This window comes from Somniosus microcephalus, chromosome 8 (assembly GCF_052327205.1).
Source record: "Somniosus microcephalus isolate GS21.2 chromosome 8, FLI_Smic_1.0, whole genome shotgun sequence".
NCBI lineage: Eukaryota > Metazoa > Chordata > Chondrichthyes > Squaliformes > Somniosidae > Somniosus > Somniosus microcephalus.
Genome location: NC_140994.1, coordinates 261,825,790 through 261,847,026, shown reverse-complemented (window position 1 = coordinate 261,847,026; position 21,237 = coordinate 261,825,790). Strand labels below are relative to the sequence as shown.

The 21,237-nt window shown below is 53.7% G+C and overlaps 1 protein-coding gene across 3 annotated transcripts in view; it reads right to left on the bottom strand.

Annotated features, from left to right (window-relative positions):
• The window catches only part of anxa6 (annexin A6), a 196,547-nt gene that overhangs the window by 70,743 nt on the left and 104,567 nt on the right, over nucleotides 1-21,237 (bottom strand). For all 3 annotated transcript variants that reach the window (XM_085996006.1, XM_085996007.1, XM_085996005.1), the window contains exons 6-11: nucleotides 17,877-17,967; nucleotides 13,662-13,741; nucleotides 8,137-8,193; nucleotides 3,967-4,060; nucleotides 2,924-3,019; nucleotides 1,385-1,443 (exon numbers count right to left, since the gene is read on the bottom strand). In XM_085996006.1, coding sequence (XP_085852132.1) covers nucleotides 1,385-1,443; nucleotides 2,924-3,019; nucleotides 3,967-4,060; nucleotides 8,137-8,193; nucleotides 13,662-13,741; nucleotides 17,877-17,967 — 477 coding nt within the window. The remainder of the gene's footprint in view (nucleotides 1-1,384; nucleotides 1,444-2,923; nucleotides 3,020-3,966; nucleotides 4,061-8,136; nucleotides 8,194-13,661; nucleotides 13,742-17,876; nucleotides 17,968-21,237) is intronic.

Below are 21,237 nucleotides of genomic sequence, written 5' to 3'. Positions count from 1 at the left end.
GTTGGTGAGACCACACCTGGAGTACTGCGTACAGTTTTGGTCTCCTTATTTAAGGAGGGATATACTTGCATTGGAGACAGTTCAGAGAAGGTTCACGAGGTTGTTTCCTGAGATGAAGGGGTTGTCTTATGAAGAAAAGTTGAGCAGGTTGGGCCTATACTCATTGGAGTTTAGAAGAATGAGAGGGGATCTTATTGAAATATATAAGATTCTGAGGGGGATTGACAGGGTGGATGCGGAGAGGATGTTTCCCCTAGTGGGGGTATCTAGAACTAGGGGGCAGTTTCAGAATAAGGGGGCACCCATTTAAGACGGAGACGAGGAGGAATTTCTTCTCTCAGAGGGTCGTGAATCTTTGGAATTCTCTACCCCAGAGAGCAGTGGAGGCAGAGTCACTGAACATATTTAAGGCGGAGATAGATGGACATTTGAACGACAGGGGAGTCAAGAATTATGGGGAACAGGCAGAAAAATGGAGTTGAGGCCAAGATCAGATCAGCCATGATCTTATTGAATGGCGGAGCAGGCTCGAGGGGCCGAATGGCCGACTCCTGCTCCTATTTCTTATGTTCTTATAACAGGGACTATGTGTCCTCGTACAGGAATCACAGAAAGTTAGCATGCAGGTACATCAAGCAATTAGGAAGCCAAACGGCATGTTGGCCTTTATTGCACGGGGGTTGGATTACAAGAGTAAGGAAGTCTTGCTCCAATTGTACAGGGCTTTGGTGAGACCACACCTGGAGCACTGTGCACAGTTTTGGTCTCCTTATCTGAGGAAGGACTTAGAGATGGCACAACGAAGGTTCACTAGATTGATTCCTGGGATGAGAGGGCTGTCCTATGATGAGAGATTGTGTAGAATGGGCCGATACTCTCTGGAGTTTAGAAGAATGAGAGGTGATCTCATTGAAACATATAAGATTCTGAGGGGGATTGACAGGGTAGATGCTGAGAGGTTGTTTCCCCCTGGCTGGAGAGTCTAGAACTAGGGGGCATAGTCTCAGGATAAGGGGTCGGCCATTTAGGACTGAGATGAGGAGAAATTTCTTCACTCAGAGGGTTGTGAATCTTTGGAATTCTCTGCCCCAGAGGGTTGTGGATGCTGGATCATTGAGCATATTCAAGGCTGAGATCGATAGATTTTTGGACTCTCGGGGAATCAAGGAATATGGGGATCGGGCGGGAAAGTGGAGTTCAGGTCAATGGTCAGCCATGATCTTATTGAATGGCGGGGCAGGCTCGAGGGGCTGAATAGCCGACTCCTGCTCCTAATTCTTATGTTCTTATGACTACTAAAGATAATTCTGTGGGCGGAGAGTGCTTCGGGGGATCCCAAGGATGTGATGAGTTGTGGAAATGCAAGTCCCTTTTGTCCCTTTACCTTCATTGCCTTGAATAACCTGCTGGCGAAGTATTCCTGGGTATTCCTCACGCATCTGACTGCGGGATTCAAAAAAAAAGGTGTGGTTAAGCCAGAATCGGACAGATCCGATGCTAGCATTAGCTACAACGCATATAAATATGTTAAATTGACGCAAAAAAGCCCTAATCTGGGCAATGTTCCCTCTAAGTTTTTTTGGGTGCGTGGCCCCTTCAAATCTCTGCGCATGCGCGGTTATTCCATTATAACACCGGCAAGTGACCTGCGCGGGACCTCCAGACAGCCGCACAGCCGTGCAGCTTAACGGGAACATTGAATCTGGGTGATACAGGGTGCAGTAGCGCAGTACAGGGTACGGTAATGCAGTACGGGGTGCAGTAGCGCAGTACGGGGTGCAGTAGCGCAATACGGGGTGCTGTAGCACAGTACGGGGTGAAGTAGTGCAGTACGGAGTGCATAGCGCAGTACGGGTTGCTGTAGTGCAGTACGGGGTGCGGTAGCGCAGTACGGGATGTGGTAGCGCAGTAAGGGATGCAGTAGCGCAGTACGGGATGCAGTAGTGCAGTGCGAGGTGCAGTAGCGCAGTACAGGGTGCGGTAGTGCAGTACAGGGTGCGGTAGAGCAGTACAGGGTGCTGTAGCACAGTACGAGGTGCAGTAGTGCAGTATGGGGTGCAGTAGCGCAGTATGGGGTGGAGTAGAGCAGTATGGGGTGCATAGCGCAGTACAGGTTGTTATAGCGCAGTACGGGGTGCAGTAGCGCAGTACGGGGTGCGGTAGTGCAATACGGGGTGCGGTAACGCAGTACGGGGTGCAGTAGCAAAGTACGGGGTGCAGTAGCACAGTACAGGGTGGAGTAGTGCTGTATGGGGTACATAGCGCAGTACCGGTTGCTGTAGCGCAGTACGAGGTGCAGTAGCGCAGTACGGGGTGCAGTAGCGCAGTACGGGGTGCAGTAGCGCAGTACGGGGTGCAGTAGCGCAGTACGGTGTGCAGTAGTGCAGTACGGGGTGCAGTAGTGCAGTACGGGGGCGGTAGCGCAGTACGGCGTGCGGTAGCACAGCACGGGGTGCAGTAGCGCAGTACGGGGTGCAGTAGTGCAGTACGGGGTGCAGTAGCGCAGTACGGGGTGCAGTAGCGCAGTACGGGGTGCAGTAGCGCAGTACGGTGTGCAGTAGTGCAGTACGGTGTGCAGTAGTGCAGTACGGGGTGCAGTAGTGCAGTACGGGGTGCAGTAGTGCAGTACGGCGTGCGGTAGCACAGCACGGGGTGCAGTAGCGCAGTACGGGGTGCAGTAGCGCAGTACGGGGTGCAGTAGCGCAGTACGATATCACTGAAGGTGACCATGAAGCTGTTAGATTGATGTTAAGATCCCAACTGATTCACTAATGTCCCTTTAGAGAAATAAACTCGAACACTTAATGAAGATGTCAGTGTAGCTAAAAGGATTAAAGTTAATATTCAAGATTTCTGCCCAGCCCCGGCCTTATTTTTAAACTTCTTTGACACTCCAACAATCAGCAAGAGTGTTTAATCTTACCCACGGCCAGCATCAGCTTCTCAAAGTCTCCCGACAGTTCGCCCCTCAGACTCTCTTCAATTTCCTTTCCAGCGAAATTCCGATATTCATCGAACACTGGGAAACATTCCAAGCACACAGTCAACGACATGCATTAAAATACACTCACACTCACTCACAATCACATTCACACACTCACACACAATCACACTCACACTCACACACACTCACACTCACACACAATCACATTCACACACACACTCACATACAATCACATTCACACTCACACTCACTCACAAACAATCACACTCACACTCACACACACAATCACTCACTCACATTCACTCAAACTCACACTCACTCAAACGCTCACACACACACACTCATACACTCACGCACACACACTCACTCACATTCACACATGCTCACACTCGCATACACTCAGTCACACGCACACGCACTTGCACACTCACACTTGCACTTACACACACACACACACACACTCACACTCACTCACTCAAACTCACACTCACTCACACACATACTCACACTTGCACAAACTCATTCACACATGCACTCACACACACACTCACTCACTGACACTCACACTCACACTCACACACACTCACTGACACTCTCACACTCACTGACACACACACTCATGCACTCACACACTCACAATCACAAACTCACAATCACGATCACAAACTCACACGCAGCTTAGCGGGAACACTGGTTGTTATAAATCTCATCATCATAAAGAAACTACCCATGAAATAACGCTGGGCGGCCAGCTGGTGGCGCCATCCAAGGAGTATAAATACTCGGGCATGGGCCCAGCTTTCCAGGGACATTTTGTAAGACAGGAACTAGTGAAGTACAACTAGACCTCCATGTTCTGAAACAAGTTGATTAAAGCCTTGCTTTATACTCGAACCAAGTGCGCAGTGAGTTTTATTACATCACTGGTTAACGGGTGATTTTTGTTTAACCTGCTGAGACATCGGCCGAGCGGGAGGCTGTTGAACGGCGCACCCATCACGCTGCTCGTTCAGTCACCGTACCTAACTGAAGATGGCAGAAGCTTCGGTTGCCCAGGATGGTAATAAACGAGCTCTCGTCTGTGCCCCACTGCAGCTCTCCGGCTTCGTACAGCTCCTGCGGGAATTGAACACGTGAAGATTAGGAACAGGAGGAGGCCATTCAGACCCTCGGGCCTGCTCCGCCATTCAATTCGATCCTCACTGATCTGTACCTCGATCCCATTTACCCGCCTTTGCTCCCTATCCCTTGATACCCTTACCCCAAAAAAATCTGAAAACTCCAATTGGCCCTCAGCATCCACAACCGTTTTGGGGGAGAGAGTTCCAGATTTCCACTACCCTTTGTGTGAAGAAGTGCCTTCTGACATCACCCCTGAACGGCCTGGCTCTCATTTTAAGGTGACGCCCCCTTGATCTGGACTCCCCCCACCGGAGGAAATAGTTTCTCCCTATCTACCCGATCGAATCCGTTTAACATTTCCAACACCTCGCTCAGATCACTCAATCTCCTGTACTCGCGGGAATACAAGTCACGTTTATGCAACCTATTCTCCTAACTTAATCCTTTTAGATCAGATCATAAACCGATGCCTTGTCTGCCTGTTCAGGTGAATGATAAAGATTCCATGGCACTATTGGAAGAAAAGCAGGGACGTTCTCCCCAGTGTACTGGCCAAAATCTATCCCTCGGCTGATACTCCAGTGCAGCGCTGAGGGGGTGCCGCACTGTCAGAGGAGCCGTCTTCTGGGTGAGACATTAAACCGAGGCCCCGTCTGCCCCTCTCTGGTGGACGTAAAAGATCCCCTGGCCACTATTTGGAAGAAGAGCAGGGGGAGTTCTTTCCAATATTTATCCCTCAATCAACATCACTAAGAAACAGATTATCTGGTCACTATCACATTGCTGTTTGTGGGAGCTTGCTGTGCACAAATTACAACAGTGACTACGTTTCAAAAAGTACTTCATTGGCTGTATTAAGTGCTTTGGGACGTTCGGTGGTCACGAAAGGCGCTATAGAAATGCAAGTCTTTCTTTTTCTTTTTCTCAACCAACATCACTAAAACGGTGATTATCTGGTCATTATCACATTGCTGTTTGTGGGAGCTTGCTGTGCACTAATTTGCTGCCGTGTTTCCTGCATTACAACAGTGGCTATACTTCATAGAATCATTGTCATAGAATCTGCTGTGTCATACAGCACAGAAGGAGGCCATTTGGCCCATTGTGCCTGTGCCGGCTCTTTGGAAAAGCTGTCCAATTAGTTCCATTACCCTGCTCTTTCCCCATAACCTTCAATGTTTTCCCTTCAAATATTTATCCAATTCCCTTTTGAAAGTTACTATTGAATCTTGCTTCCACCGCCCTTTCAGGCAGCGCATTCCAGATCACAACAACTCGCTGCAGAAAAACAAAATTCTCCTCATCTCCCCCCCATTTTGCCAATTACCTTAATTCTGTCTCCTCTAGTTACCAACCCTCCTGGCCACTGGAAACACTTTCTCCTTATTTACTCTATCAAAACCCTTCATGATTTTTGAACACCTCTATCAAATCTCTCCTTAACCTTCTCTGCTCTAAGGAGAACAACCCCATCTTATTTAATCTTTCCACATCACTGAAGTCCCTCATCCCCGGTACCATTCTGGTCAATCTCCTCCGCACCCTCTCCAAGGCCTTGACATCCTTCCTAAAGTGCGGTGCCCAACATTGAACACAAGACTCCAGCTGAGGCCTAACCAGTGTTTTATAAAGGTTCAGCGTAAGTTCCTTGCTTGCGAACTCTATGGGCTGGATTTTCATTGAGGAGGCGGGTAGGAGGCGGGACTACAACTTTCGGGGTTGTAGTCCCGCCTCCATCGGGTTCCAGCCAACCCACGCGATTTTGACTTGATTGACCTTGTTGAGCCCACCCAGCGGACTCAGCAGGCCAATTAAGGGCCACCCGGCAGCAGGTGACGTCACAGATTGATATTTCATCTGTCAAGACCTTTTGACAGATGAAATATCAGCATTTGACAGCTGTTTGAAGCTGTCAAACACTGACAATCTGTACTCCAGGTTAATTCCTTCCTCTCAGGATGATTTAGAGATCTCCCCGGAACAGAAAGCTGAATGCTGCAATTTTTGACAATTTTCTGTGCCGGTGAGATGAGAGACTCCCGAGACCTGAAGGAAGGAAGGCTGTAAAGGTAAGTAAAGGTATGTAAAACTTCTTTAAACACTTCACACAGACCAAACACACTTACCTTTGCACTCATGCACCCATCACTCACCTGAACACCGGACATCTCGACCCCTCCAAGCCCTTCATCCCAACGGTCCACCTCCTCTAACTTGGTGTGGTTTGGAGCCGTCGGGAATCCCACACTTCAACATTAAAAATAGGGATTAGGCTAAAAACTGCCTGTTAACTACCTGTTAACAGGCAGTTAATTGGCACTAATCCCCTTCCCACCTCGGGGAGGCGGGTCCCAGCACAGGTCGGATACCCGACTCCTGGGAAACGGGCATGGAGGTGGGTTGGGGGTGGGATGGGTTCATGCCCCCCGATTTAGTGATTTTAACCCCCCACCGCCTCCAATCCCGCCTCCACGGCCCAATGAAATTCGAGCCCACAGGGTCCGATAGTCAATTAAGGGGCCACGGCTCAAATCCAATAATGGTCCCGGGTCATAGTCTGAGCACAAGGAGCCGTTATAACAAAAGAAAGCACTTGCATTCATATTTCACAACCTCAGGACGCCTCAAAGCGCTTTACAGCCAATGAGGTCACTGTTATATTGTAGGAAACACGGCAGCCAATTTGCGCACAGCAAGCTCCCACAAACACCAAGGGGGCGATTTTGCCAGTCCTGGGGAGGCGGGTATGGAGGTGGGACTGCTGGGAAAATGGCAGAATCCGGGAGCGGGTACCCATCCCGCCCCCAACACGCCTCCGTGACATCTTCCCAGGGGGCGGGTAGCTGACCCGCGCCGGGTCCTGTCTCCCCGAGGCGGGAAGGGGATTAGTGCCAATTAACTGCCTGATAACAGGTCGTTAACAGGCAGTTTTTTGGATAATCCCCATTTTGCCCGATGCCTCTGTTTATAAAGCCCAGGATCCAATGGCCTAGAAATTCAGTCGCGTTTGCGCCCACTTATTGGCTATAGAGTGGTTTGCGCCGGAAGTTTTTTAGCGCCCGAAATTCAGTTGGTCCCTAACATCGGCGTTAGCCGGTAGCGCTGCGCCGGCACCGATGACGTCATCGGTGTGCGCAGCGCCCCGGTTCCAATGCTATTCCGTGCCGATGGCCAAATTCAGTTGCGGCCGCCTCGCCCGTAGCGGCCGCAAACAGCGTTTGAAAAACGGTGCCTTGCAGCTCCGAGAGGCCGGCGCATAAAGGTGGAGGGGCGGCCGGCCGCTTTCCCGGCGGCCGCCTGGCCGCACCTCCCTCCCCGGACTCCTGCACCACCCCCCCCCGCGGCATTGGTGTCTGACTCCCGCGAGCCCGGCACTTCTCCGTGGTGCCGGGCTCATTTGCCGGGGGAATCCAGCGGCGATCTCACGGCTGCAGGCAGCTCCTCCTTAAGAGAAGGAGGAGGCCTGCAGTACCCCAGCCTGCCGCAGCGGCAGCTGGACGCCTGAAACTGACTTTCATCGCCCCAAACGAGGCGGCCAAACCCTGCAATAGCGCCCGCCTCCGTCTTGGGGCGGCGCAACTGAATTTCAGGCGGGCACTACGGGAATCCAGGCGAGCGCAAAATTTCGGGCACTGAAGACCTGGCGCGGCGATACCGAATTTTTAGCCCAATGTGTTTTTTGGACAGCCTTCGCAACTTGTTCTGCCACCTACAAATACGTGTGTCCGTACACCCCCAGGTCTCTCTGTCCTGCACCTCCTCTTAAATTGTATCATTGCCTCTCCTTGCTCTTCCTATCAAAATGCATCACTTCAAAAAGTACTTCATTGGCTGTAAAGCGCTTTGGGACGTCCTGAGGTTGTGAAAGGCGCTGTAGAAATAAAAGTTCTTTCTCTGGTCTGAAGATTGACTTTAGTGCCTTCAGACTTCAGCTACACCCTCTGCTTTCCTGACAGCCGTGGGTGCTTGGAACGTGGTTGGTGTTGGGGAGGTGAGTTGACATACAGGGTGGAGGCGGTCAGTCAGAGTTCAGCACTGGTAGGGGTCCAAGCAAGAGGTGTGAGCCTCACCTTTGCGTCTTCGGCCACTAGCTCTTCACTGACAACATCGTCCTCTTCTCTGCTTCCCTAGAAGACACAAGGAGTGGAGGAAACAAAGATTCATTGCTCGTGTCTTTCTTAAAACTCTATTTGCAACACAGGAACAGGAGGAGGCCATTCAGCCCCTCGAGCCTGTTCCATCATTCCATTAGATCATGGTTGATCTGTACCTCAAACCCATTCACCCGCCTCTGCTCCATATCCCTTGATATCCTTACCCAACAAAAATCAATCGATCACATGTTTTATGTGACCAATGGAGGGGATAATAAGACATTTGTTTGTGTTGTAGAAAATGCAATTTTACTTCACATCTTCCACAGAATATCACACTGTCGGTCACTGTGTGCGAAAAATATTTCCACATTCTGGGCACCGCACTTTAGGAAGGATGTCCAGGTCTTGGAGAGGGTGCAGAGGAGATTTACCAGAATGGTACCAGGGATGAGAGACTTCAGTTACGTGGAGAGACTGGAGAAGCTGGGATGGTTCTCCTTAGAGCAGAGAAGGCTAAGGGGAGATTTAATAGAGGTGTTCAAAATCATGAAGGGGTTTTGATAGAGTAAATAAGGAGAAACTGTTTCCAGTGGCAGGAGGGTCGGTGACCAGAGGACACAGATTTAAGATAATTGGCAAAAGAACCAGAGGGGAGATGAGGAAACACTTTTTTACGCAGCGAGTTGTTGTGACCTGGAATGTGCTGCCTGATGGGGCGATGGAAGCAGATTCAATAGTAACTTTCAAAAGGAATTGGATAAATACTTGAAGGGGATAAAATTTGCCAGGCTATGGGGAAAGAGCAGGGGGGAGTGGGACTAATTGGAGAGCTCTTTCAAAGAGCCGGCACAGGCACGATGGGCCGAATGGCCTCCTCCTGTGCCGTATAATTCTATGAAATGAAAATCGTCCTCCACAAAATTAGCAGAGCGTGTTTACACTGTGGCTGTCGACCTGAGTAAGTTCACCCCCTGGTGTGGAACCAGTCCCAGGTTGGATGCCTGGTCTGTGCTGAGTTCACTGATGATTTCCAGGGGGGCAGCGGTCGGACTGCTACAGTTATTAGCCACACCGAACACCACGCTGGGCAGGGATCGGGAACGGGGTTCATCTGCCAAGATTCCCACTCCGGGTTGCTCTCTGGTGACTCATGCTGGGAAGCCCAGGTGCATCGACGGCACAAGAACATAAGGATTAGGAGCAGGAGTCGGCCACACGGCCCCTCGAGCCTGCTCCGCCACACGGCCCCTCGAGCCTGCTCCGCCACACGGCTCCTTGAGCCTGCTCCACCATTCAATGAGATCATGGCTGATCATCGACCTCAACTCCACTTTCCTGCACTATCTCCAGACCCTTGATTCCCCTAGAGTCCAAAAATCTATCGATCTCAGCCTTGAATATTCTCATCGACTGAGCCTCTGAGGACTGAGGACTGGACAGACTAGATGCAGGAAGGATGTTCCCGATGGCGGGGGAGTCCAGAACCAGGGGTCACAGTCTAAGGATAAGGGGTAAGCCATTTAGGACAGAGATGAGGAGGAATTTCTTCACCCAGAGAGTGGTGAACCTGTGGAATTCTCTACCACAGAAGGCAGTAGAGGCCAATTCATTAAATATATTCAAGAAGGAGTTGGATATATTTCTTAAGGCTAAAGGGATCAAGGGATATGGGGAGAAGGCAGGGACAGGGTACTGAATTTGGATGATCAGCCATGATCTCATTGAATGGCGGAGCAGGCTCAAGGGGCCGAATGGCCTACTCCTGCTCCTATCTTCTATGCTTCTATGCCTCCACAGCCCTCTGGGGTAGAGAATTCCAAAGGTTCCTTTGAGTGAAGAAATTCCTCCTCATCTCAGTCCTAAATGGCCGACCCCTTATCCTGAGACTGTGACCTCTGGTTCTAGACTCTCCAGCCGGGGGAAACATCCTCCCTGCATCTACCCATTCAATCGCCATCAGAGTTTTACATGTTTCAATGAGATCACCTCTCATTCTTCTAAACTCCAGAGAGTATAGGCTCAATCTCTCCTCATAAGACAGCCCCCTCATCAATGCAGGACCCGAGTTGACCGTGAGAATGACCTGCTGCCACTCAGCGTCTCCCCTCACGCATAAAAGATGGACGATTGGACCAATCTGTAACAAACGAATATTGTTCCCCAGGCTGGATGGCACTCCTTCAGTCACTGAGGAAAGGCCTACATTGTGGTGTCCCACAAGGATCTAGAGGGCTTGACAGGGTAGATGCTGAGAGGCTGTTTCCCCCTGGCTGGAGAGTCTAGAACCAGGGGGTCACAGTCTCAGAATAAGGGGTCGGCCATTTAGGACTGAGATGAGGAGGAATTTCTTCACTCCGAGGGCGGTGAATCTTTGGAATTCTCTGCCCCAGAGGGCTGTGGAGGCTCAGTCGTTGAGTAAATTCAAGGCAAACATCGATGGATTTTTGGATACCAAGGGACCTGGGGATAGGGCAGGAAAGTAACATTGAGGCCAAAGATCAGCCATGACCTTATTGAATGGCGGAGCAGGCTCGAGGGGCCGTATGGCCTACTCCTGCGCCTATTTCTTACATTCTTATGTTCTTATGATCTGTGCTGGGGCCTCAACTATTCACTATATTTATTAATGACTTGGATAACACAATAGAGAGCCATATATCAAAGTTTGCCGATGACACAGAGATTGTTGGTATAGTAAGTAGTGCAGCCGGGAGCATAAAATTACAAAGCGACATTGATCGATCGAGTGGGTGAAACTGGCAGATGGATTTCAATGTAGATATGTGTGAGGTCATCCATTTTGGAGCATTAGGAATAGATCCGAGTATTTTTTAAATGGTGAAAAGCTGGGAACAGTGGAGGTCCAAAGAGATTTAAGAATCTATGTAGACAGATCACTAAAGTGTAGTACAAAAAATTATCAAAATGGCTAATGGAATGTTAGCCTTTATAACTAGAGAGCTAGAATATAAAGGGAAGTTTTGCTACAGCTGTACAAAGCCCTGGTTAGGCCACATCTGGAGCACTGTGTACAGCTCTGGGCACCGCACCTTAGAAAGGATAGATTGGCCTTGGAGAGAGTGGAGTGCAGATTCACCAGAATGCGACCAGGGCTCCAAGGGTTAAATTATGAGGAGAGATTACACAAACTATTCCCTGGAATATAGAAGGTTAAGGGGTGATTTGATTGAGGTTTTTTGGATTTTGAAAGGAACTGATAGGGTAGATGGTGAGAAGCTTTTCCCGCTGGTGGGGGAGTTTAGGACAAGGAGACATAGGCCCCGATTTTCGGCTTGTGTGGGAAATGGTCGGGTTTCCCCGAATGTGGGGTTTCTGACACACATAAAAAAGTGTCAGCCAGCTCCACGCAATTTTCCCTCAATTGGCCAATTAATTCCCAGCATGTGGGAAGCCTTGCTAATTGTCCAATTTGAGTCAGAAATCCCCACAGTATGATGTCATCATTCGTGGTGCTTTCAAGGTCCATAGCAAGCACTGCATCCTCTGAAGGCTTCCAAACGAACCATACAGGATGGCAGAGGAGCCTGCAGCAGCTGTGGCCAGTGCCAGACCCCGAGCTACCTTCAAATTCGACGAGGTTTCACTGCAGGCATCACTGGATGGGGTTAGGGCCCACAGGGAGGTCCTCTTCCCTAGGTCAGGGAGGAAAAGGCCTCCCACTGAGACCAATGCTGCATGGATGCAGGTGTCAGCAGATGCCAACTCGCTGGGAGTCACCAGAAGAACCTTGGCATTACATCTCTAACTCCTTCCTCTACGTCCCCACAGTACCAACCAGAGACCCCGTCCTCACTGTGGAGGAGGAAGAGGCTGTGCAGCCAGACTCCTCATAGGAAGCTCCAACCTCTGAGGTCACAGCATCAGCAGAAGTAAACGCACCCAGCACCAGCGCAGACACTCACACCTCGGGGGGACCTTCGGGACATAGTGTTGTCACCTGGTGTTTCACAGCTCACAAGTGAGCCTCAGCAGATTCTGGAGACAGGGACAGCAGTGGAGAGTCCTCGTCGGAGGGTGCAGGACTCTGCCAGCTCAGCTCAGCTGTGCTGCATGTCGACCCTCTGCCTCTGGGTCCATCCGCAAGAGAAGAGGTGATGGCTCTCCATGCACAGATGCAGGAGTCTCTGGCAGGTTTTGTCTCCAGGGTCACTGCGAGTGCTGAGCAAATGGAGGAGTCCATAGCGACCATGAGCAGAGCCTTTGTGGAGTCATTGGCGCATGAACGCATCACCATGGAAAGGTTGGCAACCTCCATGGAGGAGATAACTCGCCAGGGTATGGAAAACATGGTGAGTGCTCATAAGAGAATGACATCTCTTGAGGAGCGTTGGCCATCTGCTGAACAGAGAAACCAGATCTTCATGGAAGTCCTTCTGAGTAGGACTGCCAGTGCAGAAACGGGTCCCACTGGCCCCCTAAAGCGCAGCAAGGTGCTCTCAAGCCACTTCCAAGCGCTGGCCCCTTCTGGCCTGTGCAGCTTCAGGTGAGTGAGCAGCAGCCTGGTGCTCCTGGTGCTCATCCTGCTGTTCCTGGTTCTGCTGCTGCCGCCTCTGCTGTTGGAGATCCTCTAATGCCAGGAAGGGAACGTCCCAAAGGCCTCCCATGCTTCTCGTAGATGCCTCCGTTGAGGAGGTCCTGAGTTAGGGTGGTGAGAGGGGCTTCCCAGGAGCTCACACTGGAGAAGTGTGTGAGGCTCCAACTTTCTGCAGCTGCTCCTAAGGCTTCAAAAAGTTCCCCCAAGCCTTGATCAACAAGGTCCTGCAGCCTGCAAATGCTGCCTATTTAAATCTCTTCAACCCTCAGCGACCTGCTGCTGCAAGCAAGCAAGCCAGCTGTTTTCATGCCAGCTCTCAGCAGCGGGGTTCCCCACAGGCGGGTTTCAGGTGGGGAAAGCCCCAAAGTCGCAACGGCGCGGGAAAATCCACTTCAACAAGCAGATAATTGCTTGTTAGTGCTCTGACGACCAGTCCCGCCAGCGGCAGCCGGGACTGAAGCGGGGCGCGCAGAAACGGCAGTCCGAAAGTCGGACGGGGCGGGGAATCAGGCTGGGGGGTCCCGACCCGCTTTTTCGCCGATTTTCTGCCCCCGGTCGCATGAAAAGCCGCCCGACGGCGGCCAGAAAATCGGGGCCATAATTTTAAAATCAGAGCCAGGCCAATCAGGAGAGAAGTTAGGAAACACTTCTTCACACACAGCGGGGTAGGAGTGTGGAACCCTCTCCCACAAAACGCAGCAGATGCTGGGGCTCAATTAATAATTTCAAATCTGAGATTGATAGATTTTTGCTAGACAAGGGTATTAGGGGATATGGCACCAAGGCGGGTAGATGGAGTTAAGATACAGATCAACCACGATCTCACTGAATGGCGGAACAGGCTCGAGGGGCCGAATGGCCTCCTCCTGTTCCTATGCAGATGCAAAATAACACCTTTTGAACACTTTATTCATACACACAGAATGGTCAGTGTAGCATTCACCTGCAGGAGCACCACTAACATCTTCTTGAAGTGTCCGGATGTGTCACCAACGATATCTGATTCCAGGTCTGATTCATACACTGCGCACAACACAAGAAGATTAAAGATAATGAGTTGCAAGGGAGAGACTATTTCCTACGACAAGCTTGTCCCTTTCTGATAGATCAACCGCACCCACCCACCTTCTCCCCACATCCCTCAACCCCACCCACCCACCTTCTCCCCACATCCCTCAACCCCTCCTACCCACCTTCTCCCCACATCCCTCAACCCCACCCACCTTCTCCCCACATCCCTCAACCCCTCCTACCCACCTTCTCCCCACATCCCTCAACCCCACCCACCTTCTCCCCACATCCCTCAACCCCTCCTACCCACCTTCTCCCCACATCCCTCAACCCCATCCACCCACCTTCTCCCCCTATCCCTCAACCCCACCCACCCACCTTCTCCCCACATCCCTCAACCCCTCCTACCCACCTTCTCTCCACATCCCTCAACCCCTCCTACCCACCTTCTCTCCACATCCCTCAACCCCACCCACCCACCCTCTCCCCACATCCCTCAACCCCTCCTACCCACCTTCTCCCCACATCCCTCAACCCCACCCACCCACCCTCTCCCCACATCCCTCAACCCCTCCTACCCACCTGCTCCCCACATCCCTCAACCTCTCCTACCCACCTTCTCCCCACATCCCTCAACCCCACCCACCCACCTTCTCCCCACATCCCTCAACCCCTCCTACCCACCTTCTCCCCACATCCCTCAACCCCTCCTACCCACCTTCTCCCCATATCCCTCAATCCCACCCATCGTCTCCCCGTATCCCTCAACCCCTCCAACCCACCTTCTCCCCATATCCCTCAATCCCACCCTTCTCCCCACATCCCTCAACCCCACCCACCCATCTTCTACCCATATCACTCAATCCCACCCACCTTCTCCCCACATCCCTCAACCCCTCCTACCCACCTTCTCCCCGTATCCCTCAACCCCACCCACCCACCTTCTCCCCATATCCCTCAATCCCACCCACCTTCTCCCTGTATCCCTCAACCCCTCCTACCCACCTTCTCCCCATATCCCTCAACCCCACCCACCCACCTTCTCCCCGTATCCCTCAACCCCTCCTACCCACCTTCTCCCCATATCCCTCAACCCCACCCACCCACCTTCTCCCCGTATCCCTCAACCCCTCCTACCCACCTTCTCCCCATATCCCTCAACCCCACCTACCCACCTTCTCCCCATATCCCTCAACCCCACCCACCCATTCTCCCTGTATCCCTCAACCCCTCCTACCCACCTTCTCCCCATATCCCTCAACCCCACCTACCCACCTTCTCCCCATATCCCTCAACCCCACCCACCCATTCTCCCTGTATCCCTCAACCCCTCCTACCCACCTTCTCCCCATATCCCTCAATCCCACCTACCCACCTTCTCCCCATATCCCTCAAACCCACCCACCCACCTTCTCCCCATATCCCTCAACCCCTCCTACCCACCTTCTCCCCATATCCCTCAACCCCACCCACCCACCTTCTCCCCATATCCCTCAACCCCTCCTACCCACCTTCTCCCCATATCCCTCAACCCCACCCACCCACCTTCTCCCCATATCCCTCAATCCCACCTACCCACCTTCTCCCCATATCCCTCAAACCCACCCACCCACCTTCTCCCCATATCCCTCAATCCCACCCACCTTCTCCCTGTATCCCTCAACCCCTCCTACCCACCTTCTCCCCATATCCCTCAACCCCACCCACCCACCTTCTCCCCGTATCCCTCAACCCCTCCTACCCACCTTCTCCCCATATCCCTCAACCCCACCCACCCACCTTCTCCCCGTATCCCTCAACCCCTCCTACCCACCTTCTCCCCATATCCCTCAACCCCACCTACCCACCTTCTCCCCATATCCCTCAACCCCACCCACCCATTCTCCCTGTATCCCTCAACCCCTCCTACCCACCTTCTCCCCATATCCCTCAACCCCACCTACCCACCTTCTCCCCATATCCCTCAACCCCACCCACCCATTCTCCCTGTATCCCTCAACCCCTCCTACCCACCTTCTCCCCATATCCCTCAATCCCACCTACCCACCCTCTCCCCATATCCCTCAAACCCACCCACCCACCTTCTCCCCATATCCCTCAACCCCTCCTACCCACCTTCTCCCCATATCCCTCAACCCCACCCACCCACCTTCTCCCCATATCCCTCAATCCCACCTACCCACCTTCTCCCCATATCCCTCAAACCCACCCACCCACCTTCTCCCCATATCCCTCAACCCCTCCTACCCACCTTCTCCCCATATCCCTCAAACCCACCCACCCACCTTCTCCCCGTATCCCTCAACCCCACCTACCCACCTTCTCCCCATATCCCTCAAACCCACCCACCCACCTTCTCCCCATATCCCTCAGCCCCACCCACCCACCTTCTCCCCATATCCCTCAACCCCTCCTACCCACCTTCTCCCCATATCCCTCAAACCCACCCACCCACCTTCTCCCCATATTCCTCAACCCCACCCACCCAACTTCTCCCCATATCCCTCAACCTCACCCACCCACCTTCTCCCCACATCCCTCAACCCCACCCACCCACCTTCTCCCCATATCCCTCAACCTCACCCACCCACCTTCTCCCCATATCCCTCAATCCCACCCACCTTCTCCCCACATCCCTCAATCCCACCCACCCACCTTCTCCCCATATCCCCAACCCCACCCACCATCAATGCTTCCTTTAAGCTGGGGGCAGTGCTACACTCCAGAGCACTCGCGCAGCCAACTCAGCGGCATTTAAATGGGAAAAACCACGCATGCGCGGTATTTGAAATGAGCCATCAGCCCCTTAAAGGGGCCGTGCATCCAAAAAAAATAATAAAAGGGAACATAACTCACCAGATCCCTCAATCACTTTTCGCAGTCACTAACAAATCCAATAGGGAATTCGGGAGAAACCTCTTTACCCAGAGAGTGGTGAGAATGTGGAACTCGCTACCACAGGGAGTGGTTGAGGTGAGCAGCACAGATACATTTAAAGGAAAGCTAGATAAACACATGAGGGAGGAAGGAATTGAAGGATATGCTGATAGGGTGAGATGAAGCAGGGTGGGAGGAGGCTGGTGTGGAGCACAAACACCGGCACGGCCCAGTTGGGCCGAATGGCCTGTTTCTGTGCTGCACATTCTATGTAAATCTATGTAAAGATATTGAGCTATCGGAAGAGAGAGGGGAGTGGGATTAGGTGATCTCCTGGACTGGTCTTGATCGCCTGAAGGGGTCAGAGAGGAATTTTCTGAGTATTTTTTCCCCCTTATTGGCCCGCGGTTATATTTGCTGGTTTTTGCCTCTCCCAGGACTACCAGGAGGGAAGAGTCCAGTCCTGATGCTCCGGCCATCATGGTGTGCGCGGCAGACTTGCTGGACCAGCTGGTCTTTTCCTGCCCGTCAATTTGGTTTTGGATTAGTTTTGGATTGCTTTAACAAGGAGCCGCCAAAGACTCGATGGGCTGAATGGCCTCCTTCTTGCTGTAAAATCACGATGTGGGGTCACACAAGAATAACAGCCACTTGGGTAAGGAGGGGTGTCCTACAGCCATGGAACTGTACCCCAGTATGAGTCAGCGGAGGGTGGGGGGAGCTGTGGGTAAATCAACAACAACAACTTCTATTTATATAGCACCTTTAACGTACTAAAACATCCCAAGGCTCTTCACAGGAGCGATTATCAAACAAAATTTGACACCGGGTCACATAAGGAGATATTAGGTCAGGTGACCAAAAGCTTGGTCAATGAGGTAGGTTTTACGGAGGGTCTTAAAGGAGGAAAGAGAGGTAGCAAGGCAGAGAGGTTGAGGGAGGGAATTCCAGAGCTTAGGGCCCAGGCAGCTGAAGGCATGCCCACCAATGGTGGCGCGATGAAAATCCAGGATGCTCAAGAGGCCAGAATTGGAGGAGCGCAGATATCTCGGGGGCTTGTGGGGGCTGGAGAAGGTTACAAAGATAGGGAGGGGCGAGGCCATGGAAAGATTTGAAAACAAGGATGAGAATTTTAAAATCGAGGCATTGCCAGACTGGGAACCAATGATGCGAGCACAGGGAGTGACAATTGAACGGGGCTTGGATAGGAGCGAGTTAGGACACGGGCAGCTGAGTTTTGGATGAGCTGAGGTTTCTGTATTAACTCCACCTTCTTTATAAGCTTTAGTCAGCTCGTGGATCTGCCTGTTGTTTCTTGATGCAAGTATTTCAATCACACACGACTCGTCGGTTCCAAGACCCTGTCGAGGAAAAGAGACACGTTAAAAACGGGTGAGCGCCCCCGCTGGAGCGGGCACTTTATCCAGTGAGTGGCTCAACCCATACGGACCAGATTGTTTCCAGTTATGATTCCAGACTCCCCCTGCTCTTCTTCAAAATAGTGCCACGGGATCTTTAATATCCACCTGAGAGGGTAGTCGGGGGCCTCGGTTTAATGTCTCATCCGAAAAACAGCACCGCCGACAGTGCAGCACTCCCTCGGTACTGTCCCTCCGACAGTGCTGCACTCCCTCGGTACTGCCCCTCCAACAGTGCAGCGCTCCCTCAGTACTGCCCCTCCGACAGTGCGGCGCTCCCTCAGTACTGCCCCTCCGACAGTGCGGCGCTCCCTCAGTACTGCCCCTCCGACAGTGCAGCGCTCCCTCAGTACTGCCCCTCCGACAGTGCGGCGCTCCCTCAGTACTGCCCCTCCGACAGTGCGGCGCTCCCTCAGTACTGCCCCTCCGACAGTGCGGCGCTCCCTCAGTACCGCCCCTCCGACAGTGCGGCACTCCCTCAGTACTGCCCCTCCGACAGTGCGGCACTCCCTCAGTACTGCCCCTCCGACAGTGCAGCACTCCCTCAGTACTGCCCCTCCGACAGTGCAGCACTCCCTCAGTACTGCCACTCTGACAGTGTGGCGCTCCCTCAGTACTGCCCCTCCGACAGTGCAGCACTCCCTCAGTACTGCCACTCCGACAGTGCAGCACTCCCTCAGTACTGACCCTCCGACAGTGCGGAGGCCCCTCAGTACTGCCCCTCCGACAGTGCAGCGGCCCCTCAGTACTGCCCCTCCGACAGTGCAGCGCTCCCTCAGTACTGCCCCTCCGACAGTGCGACACTCCCTCAGTGCTGCCCCTCCGACAGTGCAGCGCTCACTCAGTACTGACCCTCTGACAGTGCAGTGCTCCCTCAGTACTGCCCCTCCGACAGTGCAGCGCTCCCTCAGTACTGACCCTCCGACAGTGCGGCACTCCCTCAGTACTGACCCACCGACAGTGCAGCACTCCCTCAGTACAGCCCCTCCAACAGTGCAGCATTCCCTCAGTACTGCCCCTCCGAGATTGCTGCGTTCCCTCAGTACTGACCCTCCAACAGTGCGGCGCTCCCTCAGTACTGCCCCTCCAACAGTGCAGGGCTGCCTCAGTACTGCCCCTCCGACAGTGCGGCGCTCCCTCAGTACTGCCCCTCCGACAGTGCGGCGCTCCCTCAGTACTGCCCCTCCGACAGTGTGGTGCTCCCTCAGTACTGCCCCTCCGACAGTGCAGCGCTCCCTCAGTACTGCCACTCCGACAGTGCTGCACTCCCTCGGTACTGCCACTCCGACAGTGCGGTGCTCCCTCAGTACTGCCCCTGCGACAGTGCGGCGCTCCCTCAGTACTGCCCCTCCGACAGTGTGGTGCTCCCTCAGTACTGCCCCTCCGACAGTGCAGCGGCACCTCAGTACTGCCCCTCCGACAGTGCAGCGCTCCCTCAGTACTGCCCCTCAACAGTGCAGCGCTCACTCAGTACTGACCCTCCCACAGTGCGGTACTCCCTCAGTACTGACCCTCCGACAGTGCAGCACTCCCTCAGTACAGCCCCTCCAACAGTGCGGCACTCCCTCAGTTCTGCCCCTCCCACAGTGCAGCGCTCCCTCAGTACTGACCCTGTGACAGTGCAGCGCTCCCCCAGTAATGAGCCTCCGACAGTGCGGCTCTCCCTCAGTACTGACCCTCCAACAGTGCAGCACTCCCTCAGTACTGACGCTCCGACAGTGCGGCGCTCCCCCAGTAATGAGCCTCCGACAGTGCGGCGCTCCCTCAGTACTGACCCTCCAACAGTGCGGCGCTCCCTCAGTACTGACCCTCCGACAGTGCGGCGCTCCCCCAGTAATGAGCCTCCGACAGTGCGGCGCTCCCTCAGTACTGACCCTCCAACAGTGCAGCACTCCCTCAGTACTGACCCTCCGACAGTGCAGCACTCCCTCAGTACAGCCCCTCCAACAGTGCGGCACTCCCTCAGTACTGCCCCTCCCACAGTGCAGCACTCCCTCAGTACTGCCCCTCCGACAGTGCAGCACTCCCTCAGTACTGCCCCTCCGACAGTGCAGCGCTCCCTCAGTACTGCCCCTCCGACAGTGCGGCGCTCCCTCAGTACTGTCCCTCCGACAGTGCTGCGCTCCCTCAGTACTGACCCTCCCACAGTGCGGCGCTCCCTCAGTACTGCCCCTCCGACAGTGCGGCGCTCCCTCATTACTGACCCTCCCACAGTGCGGCGCTCCCTCAGTATTGTCCCTCCGACAGTGCTGCGCTCCCTCAGTACTGACCCTCCCACAGTGCGGCGCTCCCTCAGTACTGACCCTCCCACAGTGCGGCGCTCCCTCAGTACTGACCCTCCGACAGTGCAGCAATCCCTCAGTACAGCCCCTCCAACAGTGCGGCACTCCCTCAGTACTGCCCCTCCCACAGTGCAGCACTCCCTCAGTACTGCCCCTCCGACAGTGTAGCGCTCCCTCAGTACTGCCACTCCGACAGTGCAGCACTCCCTCGGTACTGCCACTCCGACAGTGCAGCACTCCCTCAGTACTGCCACTCTGACAGTGTGGCGCTCCCTCAGTACTGCCCCTCCGACAGTGCAGCACTCCCTCAGTACTGCCACTCCGACAGTGCAGCACTCCCTCAGTACTGACCCTCCGACAGTGCGGAGGCCCCTCAGTACTGCCCCTCCGACAGTGCAGCGGCCCCTCAGTACTGCCCCTCCGACAGTGCAGCGCTCCCTCAGTACTGCCCCTCCGACAGTGCGACACTCCCTCAGTACTGCCCCTCCGACAGTGCAGCGCTCACTCAGTACTGACCCTCTGACAGTGCAGTGCTCCCTCAGTACTGCCCCTCCGACAGTGCAGCGCTCCCTCAGTACTGACCCTCCGACAGTGCGGCACTCCCTCAGTACTGACCCTCCGACAGTGCAGCACTCCCTCAGTACAGCCCCTCCAACAGTGCAGCATTCCCTCAGTATTACCCCTCCGAGATTGCTGCGTTCCCTCAGTACTGACCCTCCAACAGTGCGGCGCTCCCTCAGTACTGCCCCTCCAACAGTGCAGGGCTGCCTCAGTACTGCCCCTCCGACAGTGCGGCGCTCCCTCAGTACTGCCCCTCCGACAGTGCGGCGCTCCCTCAGTACTGCCCCTCCGACAGTGTGGTGCTCCCTCAGTACTGCCCCTCCGACAGTGCAGCGCTCCCTCAGTACTGCCACTCCGACAGTGCAGCACT